The 17,428-nt window shown below is 37.5% G+C and overlaps 1 protein-coding gene across 1 annotated transcript; it reads right to left on the reverse strand.

Moving 5' to 3' along the window:
• Window positions 1-1,559: 1,559 nt before the first annotated feature.
• On the reverse strand, window positions 1,560-17,050 carry LOC112749195 (syntaxin-21-like). Its single transcript, XM_025797456.1, has 6 exons — window positions 17,006-17,050; window positions 16,476-16,601; window positions 2,404-2,500; window positions 2,126-2,200; window positions 1,865-1,872; window positions 1,560-1,730 (listed from the first exon to the last, which is right to left on the reverse strand). Exons 1-6 carry the CDS (start codon window positions 17,048-17,050, stop codon window positions 1,560-1,562), a joined length of 522 nt encoding a protein of 173 aa, XP_025653241.1.
• Window positions 17,051-17,428: the final 378 nt, after the last annotated feature.

Consider the following 17,428-nt stretch of genomic DNA (forward strand, 5'->3'; position numbering starts at 1 on the left):
TTGGTTATTTGTTCTAATATATAAATTAGTTTGTAATTCAATTGAAACTAAGTATCATGGTTTTCAATCAATTATTTATTTTATCTGGATCTTTTATATACACTTTTTAAATAATTTGAATGTTATTGATAAAATTTAAATCAAATACATAGTTACTTGTGTAAATAAAAAGAACAATATACTTTGTCATACTGAATGAATTTTTAGAAAATTATGTCATTTCTTTCTTTTTTCTTTCTGAAATTATTTTGCTAGAAAATTGACTTTTTTTACAAAAAGTTGATGGTTTACTCTTAAAAGAATAATAGTACGGGTTGACATTTTTCTATCAAAATAAATTATTTAATCATATACTGAAAGCAGGATTATAAAGAAAAAAGAAAAAGAAATTCGAAACATAAAAAAAAAAAACTGATAACATCTGAAGCACATATAGCGATTACAATTGTAATATAGATGCATAGATACATAGATAGCTAGTGTTGATAGGTTGCTTGATGGAAATTGTAAGAGTAGATATTATCCATATTTCTTGCCTCTCGGATTTTTATAATTTGGTTAAAGTTTGGTGAGAAAGCTATACTCTATGTGAATTAAATATTTTTTACCATAGCTGACTCAATCAATTACGATTGGCAACCTATTGTTCTGTTTCTATACCCAACTAGAATTAATAAAAGAAAAAAAATACGTATATCATCCTTTGTTCAAATCAAATCTGAAGTAATGGCTCTTTGGATATGAAAATCGAGTGCTATAAATTTATTATATTTTTTCATTTTTAGCACAATATCAACTATATTTTCTGATAAAAGGAATAATAAGAAAAAGAAAACTCAAGCAATTGACCGGACCTAAATTGATTTTCTTTTCCCACAACATATGTGTTTTCTTTTCTTTATTATTGAGATTTTTTTATCCAAAAATTCTTTTATTAGTATGATCACGAATTTTAAACAAACAAGTGTGGCACTGTGAAAACCTTCTTTTTTTTGAATAAATTGCAAACAGTAGTAATTAAAAGAAGTTAGAAATTTGTTATTCCCTTTTGTTTTTATGACTAAGTGTTAAATGTTAAAAATCGTAATGCTCTAAAACATAACACACAGAAAATTCTCTTCTTTTCTCTTCCGTTTTCTGTTTTGGTTTGGTATGCTTTTAGTTTTCCTGTGTTTAGGGGTGTTATCAGTTCGGTTTGGTTTGGTTTTGGACCAAAAATCAACCGAACCAATATGTTCGGTTCCTATAAATACACAACCGTTCGATTTGCTGCTTTTACAACCGAACCGAACCGAATCGAACCAATAGCGATTTGGTTCGGTCAGTTTTTTCGGTTTTTAATTCCTGATTAACAAAATAAGAATCACAATAACTAGAAGTTTAAAATAGTCAATAAACTGAAATAACAAGGTACATTACATCCAAATTCATTACATTTTCAATCCATTCTAATAACTAAACATAAAATAAACACACAAATAAACATAAAACAAACACACTTAAAAATGTCTAACAAATACAATCTTAAAACCAAACAAACTAACAAACACATTTAGCAACTAAATAACAACTAAACCAATCATAGTTCCTTGTTCATGCACAAGCACAGCAAGGTCTTTAAAAATTTCATTTACTTCACCAATTTGCTGCTGAATTGCTTGAATGCCATGCTCTCTTTCTTCAATGATAGTCTCATTGAAGACAATCTCATTATCTAAAAACAAGACCTCCTGCCAGCAGTAAGATAATGTAATAGATGAGATACTAAATATTACATCAGGTCAAATCTAAAATTGTCAAAATACATTTTGGTCAATGACAAAATTGGAATTCAATATTAGTCCCTAAAAGAATTTGCTAATACCTTCAACCCTAAAATAAAAAATGTTATAACAAGTTAGTACTTCCATTTGGTAGCTTGGGCATTCATTATATTATCATTGAAATGCAATGTGTTTCAATTAAGTATAGATTAGAATTTTGAAATAATTAAATTCTTACAACGTATCTTTACTTAGGAAAATAATAAAGAAAAAAGAAGCATTTTAGCATCAACGTGATTATAGCATAATTTTCGACGACAAATAGGTTACATTTAAGAAGTAATCTGATATACAAAAATTACCTTTTGAATTCCACAAGAAGGGCACACTGTTCTGGAGTCTTACCAGAATTAGCATCTGCTTCATTAGCTGTATAGCTGCAATTGCAAAAAGAAAATCCTAAATAATAAGTGTTATGTGCATAGATGACAGCCAGTAGAGAAGCAAAATTAATAATCAACAGTAACATATTCTTCTTTAAGAATGAGTTCAATATATAAATCGTATCAACATAAGCATTACGCCACACAAATAAACACAGTCTTCCACTGTTAGATTTCACTAATGGTTGATTAGTCACCTGAATGGAGCAGCTTGTGGAACAAATGGGGTTCGGTGTAAGCAGTTTCCCTCTCTACCGCAGGACGCTGTGCCTTCTGAAATTTTTTCAACACTGCCTGAAAATCTTTCGCGAGTTTAGCATCTGCTATCTTCTTGCTGTTAGGAAATTATTTTAATTTCCTAATTTATTTGTGGGCAATACATATATTAATTGTAATCACAAATTATGCTATTTCAAATTAAATGACTTATATAATGATGATCTCATTTATTGTTATAAATGCTAATTGAATAAGTCATTATTACTTTTGATTTGGAATTAAATGAGAATAAAACCAGATATTATCTTTTGTTCCTTAGATAATTATCTTTTTGGATTTTAGATATATTATCTTTTGGGCTTTAGATACTATTTTATTTGGGCTTAAGGGTTTAATGGGTGCCATGCTCAAATATAAATAGACCTTCAGGGTTTCGGTCCCCAATATACCAAAGCCGCCTTTGTTACTCTTTCTCCATCAAAAGAGTTGCAGTTCAGCCACCTAAGAATACAGAAGGCTTTGGTTGAGGAAGATTGAAAGAACCACAAGATCCAAACTCTTCCGATCGTATGATTCATATTTATGAATTCAGGTACGCTTCCGCATTATTTTATGTTATATTTTTGATGATTCGATATGGATGATCTGGATTAATAAAATTAATTTATTCCAACAAGTGGTATTGGTGCACGAATTGTAAATCATACTTTTTACAACTCGTACCACTAACCAGCAAGTGCACTGGGTCGTCCAAGTAATACCTTACGTGAGTAAGGGTCGAATCCCACGGAGATTGTTGGTTTTAAGCAATCTCTGGTTATCTTGTAAATCTCAGTTAGGAGGTCAATTATAATTATCAGTTGTCTTGCAAATGAACAAGGGAACATAAAATAAATACTTGGTATGCAGCAATGGAGAATATGTTGGAGTTTTGGAGATGCTTTGTCTTCTGAATCTCTACTTTCTCCCTGTCTTCTTCTTCACGCACGCAAGGTTCCTCCTATGGCAAGCTGTGTGTTGGTGGATCACCGTTGTCAATGGCTACCATCCGTCCTTTCAGTGAAAAAGGTCCAGGTGCGCTGTCACCGCATGGCTAATCATCTGCAGGTTCTCGATCATGTCAGAATAGGATCCATTGATCCTTTTGCGTTTGTCACTACGCCCAACACTCGCGAGTTTGAAGCTCGTCACAGTCATTCAATCCCTGAATCCTACTCGGAATACCACAGACAAGGTTTAGACTTTCCGGATTCTCTTGAATGCTGCCATCAGTCTAGCTTATACCACGAAGATTCTGATTAAGAGATCTAAGAGATATTCATTCATTCTATGGTGGAACGTAAGTGGTTGTCAGGCACGCGTTCGTGGAGGAATGATGATGATTGTCACGTTCATCACATTCATATTGAAGTGCGAATGAATATCTTAGATAGGAACACACATGTTTGAATGGAAAACATAAATACTTGCATTAATTCATTGAGACACAGCAGAGCTCCTCACCCCCAACAATGGAGTTTAGAGACTCATGCCGTCAAAAGGTACAAAGTTCAGATCTAAAATGTCATGAGATACAAAATAAATCTCTAAAAGTTGTTTAAATACTAAACTAGTAACCTAGGTTTACAGAAAATGAGTAAACTATGATAGATGGTGCAGAAATCCACTTCTGGGGCCCACTTAGTGTGTGCTGGGGCTGAGACTTAAGCTAATCACGTGCATAGGGCTGTTTTGAGCGTTCAACGCCAGCTTTGGATCCTTTTCTGGCGTTGAACTCCAACTTGTAACTTGTTTTTGGCGCTGGACGCCAGACAGCAACATGGAACTGGCGTTGAACGCCAGTTTACGTCGTCTATTCTTGAGCAAAGTATGGACTATTATATATTGTTGGAAAGCCCTGGATGTCTACTTTCCAACGCAATTAGAAGCGCGCCATTTGGAGTTCTGTAGCTCCAGAAAATCTACTTTGAGTGCAGGGAGGTCAGAATCCAACAGCATCAGCAGTCCTTTTTCAGCCTGAATCAAATTTTTGCTCAGCTCCCTCAATTTCAGCCAGAAAATATTTGAAATCACAGAAAAACACACAAACTCATAGTAAAGTCCAGAAATATGAATTTTGCCTAGAAACTACTGAAAATAAACTAAAAACTAACTAAAACACACTAAAAACTATATGAAATTAACCCCAAAAAGCGTATAAAATATCTGCTCATCACAACACCAAACTTAAACTGTTGCTTGTCCTCAAGCAACTAGATAAATAAAATAGAATATTAATAAGTCAAGAAGAAATAATGTCTCAGAGTTTTTGAGTGAAGCTCAGATTCTAATTAGATGAGCGGGACTAGTAGCTTTTTGCTTCCGAACAGTTTTGGCACCTCACTTTATCCATTGAAGCTCAGAGTGATTGGCATCTATAGGAACTTAAAATTCAGATAGTGTTATTGATTCTCCTATTGCAATATGATGATTCTTGAACACAGCTACTTTATGAGTCTTGGCCGTGGCCCTAAGCACTTTGTTTTCCAGTATTACCACCGGATACATAAATGCCACAGACACATAATTGGGTGAACCTTTTTAGATTGTGACTCAGCTTTGCTAAAGTCCCCAATTAGAGGTGTCCAGGGTTCTTAAGCACACTCTTCTTTTACTTTGGACCTTGACTTTAACCGCTCAGTCTCAAGTTTTCACTTGACACCTTCACGCCACAAGCACATGGTTAGGGACAGCTTGGTTTAGCCGCTTATGCCAGGATTTTATTCCTTTAGGCCCTCCTATCCACTGATGCTCAAAGTCTTAGGATCCTTTTTATTTACCCTTGCCTTTTGGTTTTAAGGGCTATTGGCTTTTTGCTCTTGCCTCTTAGTTTTAAGAGCTTTGGCTTTTTCTGCTTGCTTTTTCTCTTTTTTTTCGCTAATTTTTTTTTTCTGCAAGCTTTGTTCTTTGCTGCTTTTTCTTGCTTCAAGAATCATTTTTATGATTTTTTAGATTATCAATAACATGTCTCATGTTCATCATTCTTTCAAGAGCCAACATATTTAACAGTCTTAAACATCAAATTCAAAAGACATATGCACTGTTCAAGCATTCATTCAGAAGACAAAAAGCATTGCCACCACATGTAAATAATTAGAATTTTTCTTGTTAAAAACTCGAAATTTATTGCCTCTTATTCTAAAGATCTACTATTTTATTCATGTTTGCTGATGATGAGAAAAATAAATTATAACTTAATTAAAATTAAAATCAAAATAGGTATGCTAATTACTACTACTTATATCTACTTTCTAAGGTAAACTTCTATAATGACAACTATCACAGAGTTAAAGCAAAAATTAGAATTTAACAACCTTTGTTCTGGGAAGTGGATGTTCCTCTAATCTGCGGGGTGCTTGGTCCTTCAAGAGATAATTTCTGGCGCTTCAATTCCCTTAGATCACGCCCTTGCTCCTCTTGTTCTTTAAGCAAATAGCAAAGAATGCTACTTTGTTCCTTCTGTTCTTTCTGTATTTGTTCCATAGCTTCTTGCATCTTGGTAATGGATGTTTCAAGATACTCCTAGTATTCAGATTGAGGGATTTCTGGAAGAAATTCCTGTGCTTTCTTCTTGATGGGGTCGTCCTGTGCTTGTTTTTCCATTGATGCTTTGGTGATTGGCCGCTCAACTGAGATATACTCAGTTATTCCCATCCTTACTCCAGCATCCTTGCAGAGCATAGAAATCAAGCTTGGATAAGCCAACCTGGCATCTTTGGAATTTTTGTTTGCAATTTTGTAGAATTCAGTTGAAATCAGTTGATGAACTTCCACTTCTTTTCCCATCATGATGCAATGGATCATCACTGCTCTTCTAATAGTAACTTCAGAACGGTTGCTAGTGGGCAGCAGAGAATGCCCAATGAAGTCCAGCCATCCTCTGGCGACTGGTTTGGGATCTTCTCTTTTGAGTTGATTTGGGACACCCTTCGTGCTGGTGGTCCACCTGGCTCCAGGGATACATATATCCTCTAGAATCTTATCCAGGCCCTTGTCTGTTCTCATTATTCTCCTATTGAAGGAGTCTGGATCATCTTTCAGCTGAGGTAGCTTTAAGATCTCCCTGATCTTGTCAGGGTGGGTATGAACAATCTTTCCTCTGACCAAGGTCCGATAGTCATAGATAGCAGATCCAGATAGTCTTTGCCTGTCTGTATGCCACATATTAGCATAGAACTCATGGACCATATTCCTTCCCACTTTCATTTCAGGATTAGCTAGGATCTCCCAGTTCCTGATTCGAATTTGCTCCTGGATCTCCGGATATTCGTCTTCTTTCAGATCGAATCTAACTTCCGGGATCACTGATCTTAGACCCATTATTTTGTAATAATGGTCTGAATGTTCTTTAGTTAAGAACTTCCCTTGATTCCAAAGTGGTTTTGGAACGCTTTCTTTCTTGCCTCTTGGAGTGGGTTGTTTTCCTTTAGGAGCCATGATCTTAGTGATCACGGATAAGCACACCAAACTTAGAGGTTTACTTGTCCTCAAGCAAAAAGAAAAGAAAGGAGAGGGAGAGAAGGAGAGCTAGGTGCAATGGTGGATGGGAGGGGAGGGAGGCCGAACCCATATTTAAAGGGAGAGAGGGGTGGGTTTTCGAAAATAGGGGGAAGATAAGATAAAAGATATGATTTTTAAGAAAAATTTAAGTATGATAAGAAAAGATATAATTTAAAATTGAAGAGATATGAAAGATATTTGAAAAAGATAGATTTGGATTTTTGAAAAAGATAGTATAGAGATTTGAAAAAGATATTGATTAGTTGAAAAGATTTTTGAATGAAAAGAGATAGATTTGTTTTGAAAATTTTGAAAAAGAGTTGAATTGGATAAAAAGAGGATTTGTGCTTATGGATTAAGATACATTTGATGTTTTTAAAATAGAGTTTTTGGAAATTAGGGATTTTAGAAATCAGGGTTCTTAACATGTTTATGCAAGAAATCATGAATTGAAACATGAAAATTAAAATTAGAATGAAAAATATGAAGTAAAAACGAATTCACCTCCTCCCCACCATCCTGGCGTTTGAACGCCCAAACGCTGCATGTTTTGGGCGTTCAACGCCCAAATGCTGCCTCTCCTGGGCGTTCAACGCCCAGCTGTTGCTTCTTTCTGGCGTTGAACGCCAGGAACTCCTTTGTCACTGGGCGTTTTTCTGAACGCCCAGGACGCTGTAAATCTGGCGTTAAACGCCCAGAAGATGCTTCTTTCTGGCGTTTAACGCCCAGATTGCTATCCTTACTGGCGTTCAACGCCCAGTGGATGCTTCTTTTGGGCGTTGAACGCCCAAAACAGACTCTTACTGGCGTTTTCTTGCCAGTGAGCTCTTTTTCTCTGTTTTGTGTGCAGAATCCTTCTGTAACTCTGTGAACTTATACAATTGACTCTTTACCTTAGTATCAGTGAACTTTATATAAACAAATAAAGTCAAGAATAGGGAAAAATGCTTAGAGGAAGTGATGCCCCATGGCTGGGTTGCCTCCCAGCAAGCGCTTCTTTATTGTCTTTAGCTGGACCTTGCTGAGCTTTTAATCTAGCTTCAGCCTTGAGCATTCTTGCTCAACATTGCCTTCAAGATAGTGCTTGATTCTCTGTCCATTAACAATGAACTTCTTATCAGAATCAATATCTTGAAGCTCCATATAACCATATGGTGATACACTTGTAATCTCATATGGTCCCCTCCACCGGGACTTCAGTTTCCCGGGGAATAGCCTGAGCCTAGAGTTAAACAACAGAACCTTTTGTCCTGGTTCAAAGATTCTAGATGACAGCTTTCTGTCATGCCACTTTTTTTATTTTTCTTTATAAAGCTTGGCATTTTCGAAAGCAGTGAATCTGAATTCCTCTAGCTCATTTAGCTGGAGCAATCTTTTTTCTCCAGCTAATTTGGCATCAAAGTTTAGGAATCTGGTTGCCCAGTAGGCTTTATGTTCCAGTTCCATGGGCAGGTGGCATGCCTTACCATACACAAGTTGGTATGGAGAGGTCCCTATAGGAGTCTTGAATGCTGTTCTGTAAGCCCACAGAGCATCATCCAAGCTTCGTGCCCAATCCTTTCTATGGGTACTTACAGTCCGTTCCAGGATTCTTTTTAGTTCTCTGTTAGAGACTTCAGCTTGCCCATTTGTCTGTGGATGATATGGGGTCGCCACCTTGTGGCGAATCCCATACCGGACTATGGCAGAGTAAAGTTGTTTGTTGTAGAAGTGAGTGCCCCCATCACTGATTAGTACCCTGGGGACACCAAACCTGCTGAAGATATATTTCTGGAGGAACTTCAGCACTGTTTTAGTATCATTGGTGGGCGTGGCAATGACCTCTACCCATTTTGATACGTAGTCAACTGCCACCAGAATATAAGTGTTTGAGTATGATGGTGGGAAAGGTCCCATGAAGTCAATTCCCCATACGTCAAACAACTCAATCTCCAAGATTCCTTGTTGAGGCATGGCGTAACCATGGGGCAGATTAACTGTCACAGTTACATACAAACTCTCGGGAATCTCTATAGAGTGTGGGCCAATAGAAACCACATTGGAGGACCTTGGTGGCTGTCCGCTCACCTCCGAAATGGCCTCCATATTGTGATCCATGGCAATGCCATAGGATCCTCTGTGCTTCTTCTCTAGGCACACATCTCTGGATTATTCCGTCTGCATATCTCTTAAAGAGATAGGGTTCATCCCACAAGTAGTACTTTGCATCAGTAATTAATTTTTTCTTTTGTTGCCTGTTGTACTCTTTGGGTATAAACCTTGCAGCTTTATAGTTCGCAATGTCTGCAAACCATGGTGCTTCCTGAATGGCAAATAAATGCTCATCCAGAAAAGTCTCAAAGATCTCAAGAGAAGGGAGGGACGTCCCTTCTACTGGCTCTATCCGGGACAGATGATCAGCCACTTGGTTCTCTGTCCCTTTTCTGTCTCTTATTTCTATATCAAACTCTTGCAGAAGCAACACCCATCTTATGAGCCTGGGGTTTGAATCCTGCTTTGTGAGTAGATATTTAAGGGCAGCATGGTCAGTATACACAATCACCTTTGATCCTACTAAGTATGATCTTAACTTGTCAATGGCATAAACCACGGCAAGTAATTCTTTTTCTGTGGTTGTGTCATTTTTCTGGGCATCATTTAAAATGCGGCTAGCATAATAAATGACATGCAGAAGCTTGTCATGCCTCTGTCCCAGTACTGCACCAATGGCGTGATCACTGGCATCACACATTAGCTCAAATGGTAATGTCCAGTCTGGTGCAGAAATAACTGGTGCTGTGACCAGCTTGGCTTTCAGCGTTTCAAATGCCTACAAACACTCTGTGTCAAACACAAATGGCGTGTCAGCAGCTAGCAGATTGCTCAGAGGTTTTGCGATTTTTAAAAATCCTTTATAAACCTCCTATAGAATCCTGCATGCCCCAGAAAGCTTCTGATTGTCTTAACATTGGCAGGTGGTGGTAATTTTTCAATTACCTCTATTTTTGCTTGATCCACCTCTATTTCCTTGTTTGAAATTTTATGCCCAAGGACAATCCCTTCAGTCACCATAAAGTGACATTTTTCCCAGTTTAAAACCAGGTTGGTCTCTTGGCATCTTTTCAGAACTAGTTTCAGGTGATCAAGACAGGAGCTGAATGAGTCTCCATATACTGAGAAGTCATCCATGAAGACTTCCAGAAATTTTTCCACCATATCAGAGAAAATAGAGAGCATACATCTCTGGAAGATTGCAGGCGCATTACACAGCCCAAATGGCATCCTTCTATAGGCAAACACTCCGGATGGACATGTGAATGCTATTTTCTCTTGATCCTGGGGATCTACTGCAATATGGTTATAGCCTGAGTAGCCATCCAAAAAGCAGTAATAATCATGACCTGCCAATCTTTCTAGCATCTGGTCTATGAATGGCAAAGGAAAATGATCCTTTCTGGTGGCTGTATTGAGCCTTCTGTAGTCAATACACATGCGCCACCCTGTAACTGTTCTTGTAAGAACCAGTTCATTCTTTTCATTATAAACCACTGTCATGCCTCCCTTTTTGGGGACAACTTGAACAGGGCTCACCCAGGGGCTATCAGAAATAGGATAAATAATCCCAGCCTCCAGTAATTTGGTGACCTCTTTCTGCACCACTTCCTTCATGGCTGGATTTAGCTGCCTCTGTGGTTGAACCACTGGTTTAGCATTATCCTCCAATAAGATTTTGTGCATGCATCTAGCTGGGCTTATGCCCTTAAGGTCACCTATAGACCACCCAAGAGCTGTCTTGTGTGTCCTTAGCACTTGAATCAGTTCTTCCTCTTCCTGTAGATTTAAGGCAGAGCTTATGATCACTGAAAAAGTGTCACCTTCTCCCAGAAATGAATATTTCAGGGATGGTGGTAATGGTTTGAGCTCGGGTTTAGGAGGTTTTTCCTCTTCCAGAGGAAATTTCATAGGCTCTTTCATTTCCTCTGAATCCTCCAAATCAGGCTGAACATCTTTAAAGATGTCTTCCAACTCTGATTCGAGACTCTCAGCCATGTTGATCTCTTCTACCAAAGAGTCAATAAGATCAACTTTCATGCAGTCTTTTGATGTGTCTGGATGCTACATAGCTTTGACAGCATTCAACTTAAACTCATCATCATTGACTCTCAGGGTTATTTCCCCCTGTTGGACATCAATGAAAGTTCGTCCAGTTGCTAGGAAGGGTCTTCCTAGAATAAGAATAGCACTCTTGTGCTCCTCCATTTCCAGCACTACAAAGTCAGTGGGAAAGACGAATGGCCCAACTCTGACAATCATGTCTTCAATCACGCCTGATGGGTATTTAATGGAGCCATCAGCGAGTTGGAGACATATCCGGGTTGGTTTAACTTCTTCAGTTAAACCAAGCTCTCTGATAGTGGATGCAGGTATTAGGTTGATGCTTGCCCCAAGATCACATAAAGCTGTCTTGGTGCAATTACCTTCTAATGTGCATGGTATCAGAAAACTCCCAGGATCTTTAAGCTTTTCAGGAAAGCTTTTCAGAATGACTGCACTGCATTCTTCAGTGAGGAGAACTCTTTCAGTTTCTCTCCAATCCTTCTTATGACTCAAGATCTCTTTCATGAATTTGGCATAAGAAGGTATTTGCTCAAGTGCCTCTGCAAATGGAATCTTTATTTCAAGAGTCCTGAGATAATCTGCAAAGCGAGCAAATTGCTTATCCTGCTCCTCTTGGCGGAGTTTTTGAGGATAAGGTATCTTGGCTTTATATTCCTCAACCTTAGTTGCTGTAAGTTTATTTCCTATAGAAGTGGTTGAAGCAGCCTTTTTAGATGGGTTGTTATCAGCACTTGTGTGTGTCTGATCCCTCACTGGCAATTGAGTGCCAGAGTTAAAAGCTGGAGTGACGTTAGACGCCAGCTCCTCATCTGTTCTTGGCATTTGAACGCCAGAACTATGCTTCTTTTGGGCGTTCAACGCCAGATCCTTGCTTATTCCTGGCGTTGAACGCCAGTCCTGAGCATGGTCTGGGAGTTCAACGCCAGCCTTCCACCCAACTTCTGGCGTTTTAGCGCTAGAATTATTTTTCCCTGGGCTCTTACTGTCCTCAGATGGATTTTGGGTGGTTTGCTCATTTCTTAGTTTCCTGCTGCCTGGAAGTGGGGTATTTAGTGCTTTCCCACTTCTTAATTGAACTGCTTGGCATTCTTCTGTTATTTGTTTTGACAACTGCTGCTTTGTTTGCTTTAATTGTACTTCCATGTTTATATTATCCATCCTTGTCTCTTGTAGTTTATCCTTGAATTCAGCTAACTGCTTTGTTAGAAAATCCAATTGCTGATTGAATTCAGCAGCTTGCTCTGCAGGACTGAGTTCAGCAGTTACTGTTTTAGCCTCTTCTTTCATGGAAGGGTCACTGCTTAGGTACAGATGCTGATTTCTAGCAACTGTATCAATGAGCTCTTGAGCTTCTTCAATTGTCTTTCTCATGTGGATAGATCCACCAGCTGAGTAATCTAGAGAGATCTGAGCTCTTTTTGTAAGCCCATAATAGAAGATGTCTAACTAAACCCACTCTGAAAACATTTCAGAGGGGCATTTTTGTAGCATCTCTCTGTATCTCTCCCAGGCATCATAAAGAGATTCATTATCTCCTTGTTTAAAGCCTTGGATGTCCAGCCTTAGCTGTGTCATCCGTTTTGGAGGAAAGTATTGATTCAGGAATTTTTCTATCAGCTGTTTTCATGTCCTTATGCTAGCCTTAGGTTGGTTATTTAACCACCTCTTGGCTTGGTCTTTTACAGCAAATGGAAACAGTAATAATCTGTAGACATCCTGATCTATTTTCTTATCATGCACTATGTCAGCAATCTGTAGAAACTGTGCCAGAAACTCTGTAGGTTCTTCCTGTGGAAGACCGGAATAGTGGCAACTTTGCTGCACCATGATAATGAGCTGAGGATTCAACTCAAAGCTACTGACTCCAATGGAGGGTATGCAGATACTACTCCCATATGAAGCAGTAGAGGGGTTAGCATATGACCCCAGAGTCCTCCTGGACTGTTCATTTCCACTTAGATCCATGGTGGAGAAAGGGAGATGATGTAAAATAAAAAATTTATTTTTATTTATTTATTTATTTATTTATTTCGAAAATGAAATAAATTAAAATAAAATAAATAAAAATGGTTGAAAATTTTCGAAAAAATTGAGGAGAGAGAAAGTGGTTAGGAAGTTTTGAAAAGGATATGATGATTTTTGAAAAAGATTTTAAATTTTGAAATAAAAATCTGAATTTTAAAAGTAAATTTCGAAAATTTGCTTTAAAATAGAGAGAAAAGATATTTTTGAATTTAAAGAGGAGAGAGAAAAACAATAAGATAGCACAAGATTTAAAATTTTTAGATCTAATGCTCCTTGTTTTTGAAAATTTTGAGGCAAAACACCAAGGAACACCAAACTTAAAAATTTTAAGATCAAGACACAAGGAAAACTCAAGAACACTTTGAAGACTCACAAGAACACCAAACTTAAAATTTTTAGAAAACCAAACTAAAATTTTTGAAAACCAAAGGGAAATCAACAAGAAAACACCAAACTTAAAATTTGGCACAAAATTTAATAGAGAAATTATTATTTTTGAAAAATTTTTGAAAAGAAAATAAAAGACTCTGACTCAAAAGAAAAAAATTTCCTAATTTAAGCAACAAGATTCACCGTCAGTTGTTCAAACTCGAACAATCCCCGGTAACGGCGCCAAAAACTTGGTGCACGAAATGTAAATCACACTTTTTACAACTCGTACCACTAACCAGCAAGTGCACTGGGTCGTCCAAGTAATACCTTACGTGAGTAAGGGTCGAATCCCACGGAGATTGTTGGTTTGAAGCAATCTCTGGTTATCTTGTAAATCTCAGTTAGGAGGTCAATTATAATTATCAGTTGACTTGCAAATGAACAAGGTAACATAAAATAAATACTTGGTATGCAGCAATGGAGAATATGTTGGAGTTTTGGAGATGCTTTGTCTTCTGAATCTCTACTTTCTCCCTGTCTTCTTCTTCACGCACGCAAGGTTCCTCCTATGGCAAGCTGTGTGTTGGTGGATCACCGTTGTCAATGGCTACCATCCGTCCTCTCAGTGAAAAAGGTCCAGGTGCGCTGTCACCGCACGGCTAATCATCTGCAGGTTCTCGATCATGTCAGAATAGGATCCATTGATCCTTTTGCGTCTGTCACTACGCCCAACACTCGCGAGTTTGAAGCTCGTCACAGTCATTCAATCCCTGAATCCTACTCGGAATACCACAGACAAGGTTTAGACTTTCTGGATTCTCTTGAATGCTGTCATCAATCTAGCTTATACCACGAAGATTCCGATTAAGAGATCTAAGAGATATTCATTCATTCTATGGTGGAACGTAAGTGGTTGTCAGGCACGCGTTCGTGGAGGAATGATGATGATTGTCACGTTCATCACATTCATATTGAAGTGCGAATGAATATCTTAGATAGGAACACGCATGTTTGAATGGAAAATAGAAATACTTGCATTAATTCATTGAGACACAGCAGAGCTCCTCACCCCCAACAATGGAGTTTAGAGACTCATGCCATCAAAAGGTACAAAGTTCAGATCTAAAATATCATGAGATACAAAATAAATCTCTAAAAGTTGTTTAAATACTAAACTAGTAACCTAGGTTTACAGAAAATGAGTAAACTATGATAGATGGTGCAGAAATCCACTTCTGGGGCCCACTTGGTGTGTGTTGGGACTGAGACTTAAGCTAATCACGTACATAGGGCTGTTTTGAGCGTTCAACGCCAGCTTTGGATCCTTTTCTGGCGTTGAACTCCAACTTGTAACTTGTTTCTGGCGTTGGACGCCAGACAGCAACATGGAACTGGCGTTGAACGCCAGTTTACGTCGTATATTCTTGAGCAAAGTATGGACTATTATATATTGCTGGAAAGCCCTGGATGTCTACTTTCCAACGCAATTGAAAGCGCGCCATTTGGAGTTCTGTAGCTCCAGAAAATTCACTTTGAGTGAAGGGAGGTCAGAATCCAACAGCATCAGCAGTCCTTTTTCAGCCTGAATCAGATTTTTGCTAAGCTCCCTCAATTTCAGCCAGAAAATACCTGAAATCACAGAAAAACACACAAACTCATAGTAAAGTCCAGAAATATGAATTTTGCCTAAAAACTACTGAAAATAAACTAAAAACTAACTAAAACACACTAAAAACTATATGAAATTAACCCCAAAAAGCGTATAAAATATTTGCTCATCAGGTATCAGCGCCATCCATAATTTAATCACCAAAAATATTTAATTTTATTTTCTATTAAATCAATATATAGATCGATGTATACGTGTATTCCTTACATTATGATATTGGATATATAAAAATATACATATGTATGTATTATGTGAGCGACTGTGCGTGTGTATATATATATATATATATAAATAAATTTAGTATTCTTCCGATCCACAAGGCATATTATTGTGGCCAGTTGGATTGCTTCTAGAGTTTCGGCCGTTTGTAACTTTATATATATGCATTATTAATTTGTTCGATTACATACATATATATATATATATATATATATATATATATATATATATATATATATATATATATATATATATATATATATATATATATATATATTGTGTGCTTGTTACGGGGAAATATAAGCATGCTATGGTTGCTTTATTTGTATATATATAAATTGATACTCATAAAGTTATTGGAATCAGAGTACCTAATGATCTCCAAAATTTTCTAATCTCCAATAAATAAGCATGTAATCGTTTGTTCTCTTTAGATAACGCATTACGCGTTAAACAACTATCTAATGATTCATGCCTGGATTGCTCAAGTATTTACCCAACATTCCCACTATAAATGATATATCGGGACGTATGTAGACTTGAACATACATTAAACTCCCTAGTGCTGATGCATAAAGTTTATCATGCATTGTTGTTCTCTCAAGATCATTTTTAGGGCATTCTTTGAGACTGAACTTGTCTCCTTTAGCTACGGGTGTGTCCATTGGTCTACAATTTTTCATGCCATATCTACTTAAAATCTTTTCGATATAGTTCTTTTGTGATAATCCAAGAATACCTTGAGAACGATCTCTTAGTATCTCGATTCCTAATACAAAAGAGGCATCACCAAGATCTTTCATTTCGAATTTGTTCGATAGAAATTTCTTAGTTTCATGCAACAAGCCTATATCATTATTGGCAAGTAGAATGTCATCAACACATAAGACCAAAATATGTATTTACTCCCACTGAACTTGCGGTATACACACTCATCTATGATATTCACCTCAAAACCGTATGAGGTAATGACTTGATGAAACTTGTGATACCATTGATGGGAAGCTTGTTTGAGACCATAGATGGATTTTCTCCTTTTCTATTAGATCTCCTTAATGACACTTCTTGAGGTTGTTGAGCTTGTTGTATGGATTGGGATTGAGGAGGATTCTCATTATTTTCCTATACTGTAGCAGCATCTTGAGCAACAACGATATTCTCATTGTTTTCTTGTACTGTAACTGGATCTACAGTAGGATTCTTATTGTGCTCTTGTACTATAACTGTGTCTTGAACAATAATAGATACAAAGACCTAATCATTGTCAGTTACAGAATCCTTATCAAAAGCAACATTTCTAATATCTCCTTCCCCCCCAAACTCAACATCCTCAAGAAATCTCGCATTTTCCGTTTCAAAAATAGACCTTGATGCAGGATTGTAAAACTTGTACCCCGTGAGCACTCAGCGTAACCAACAAAGTAGCAACTAATTGTCCTTGAGTCCAATTTTCTTTCATGCGGCCTATAAGGTCGCGCCTCAGCTGGACATCCCTAAATATGCAAATGCTTTATACTGAGCTTTTTCCCAGTCTAAATTTCATATGGGGTTTTTTAACTGCTTTGCTTGGCACCCTATTAAGGATGTACACTGCGGTCTTTTAAGGCTTCTCCCCAGAGTGATTCAGGCAAGGAAGAATGACTAATCATACTTCTCACCATGTCCTTAAGAGCTCGGTTCATTCGCTCTGCAACACGATTCATGCTAGGTTTGCTGGCATGGTGTATTGCGGAACAATACCACACTCCTCTAGGAAAAGAGTAAAAGGCCTGGAACGTTGCTCACCTGAACCATCATATCTTCCGTAGTATTCACCACCACGATTAGATTTGACAGCTTTAATTTTCTTTCCAAGTTGAAGTTCAACTTCAGCTTTGAAAGACTTGAAAACATCCAAGGCTTAGGACTTTTCATGAATTAAATATAGATACCCGTAACGAGAGTAATTATCTATGAACGTAATAAAGTACCGTTGTCCATTCCAAGAGACAGTAGGGAATGGGCCACATATATCGGTATGTATCAGTTCTAAGACATCTTTAGCTCTCTCGGCACCTAATTTTCTTTCGTTTGTCCTTTTC

The sequence above is a fragment of the Arachis hypogaea genome, chromosome 15, assembly GCF_003086295.3.
Source record: "Arachis hypogaea cultivar Tifrunner chromosome 15, arahy.Tifrunner.gnm2.J5K5, whole genome shotgun sequence".
NCBI classification, from domain to species: Eukaryota; Viridiplantae; Streptophyta; class Magnoliopsida; order Fabales; family Fabaceae; genus Arachis; species Arachis hypogaea.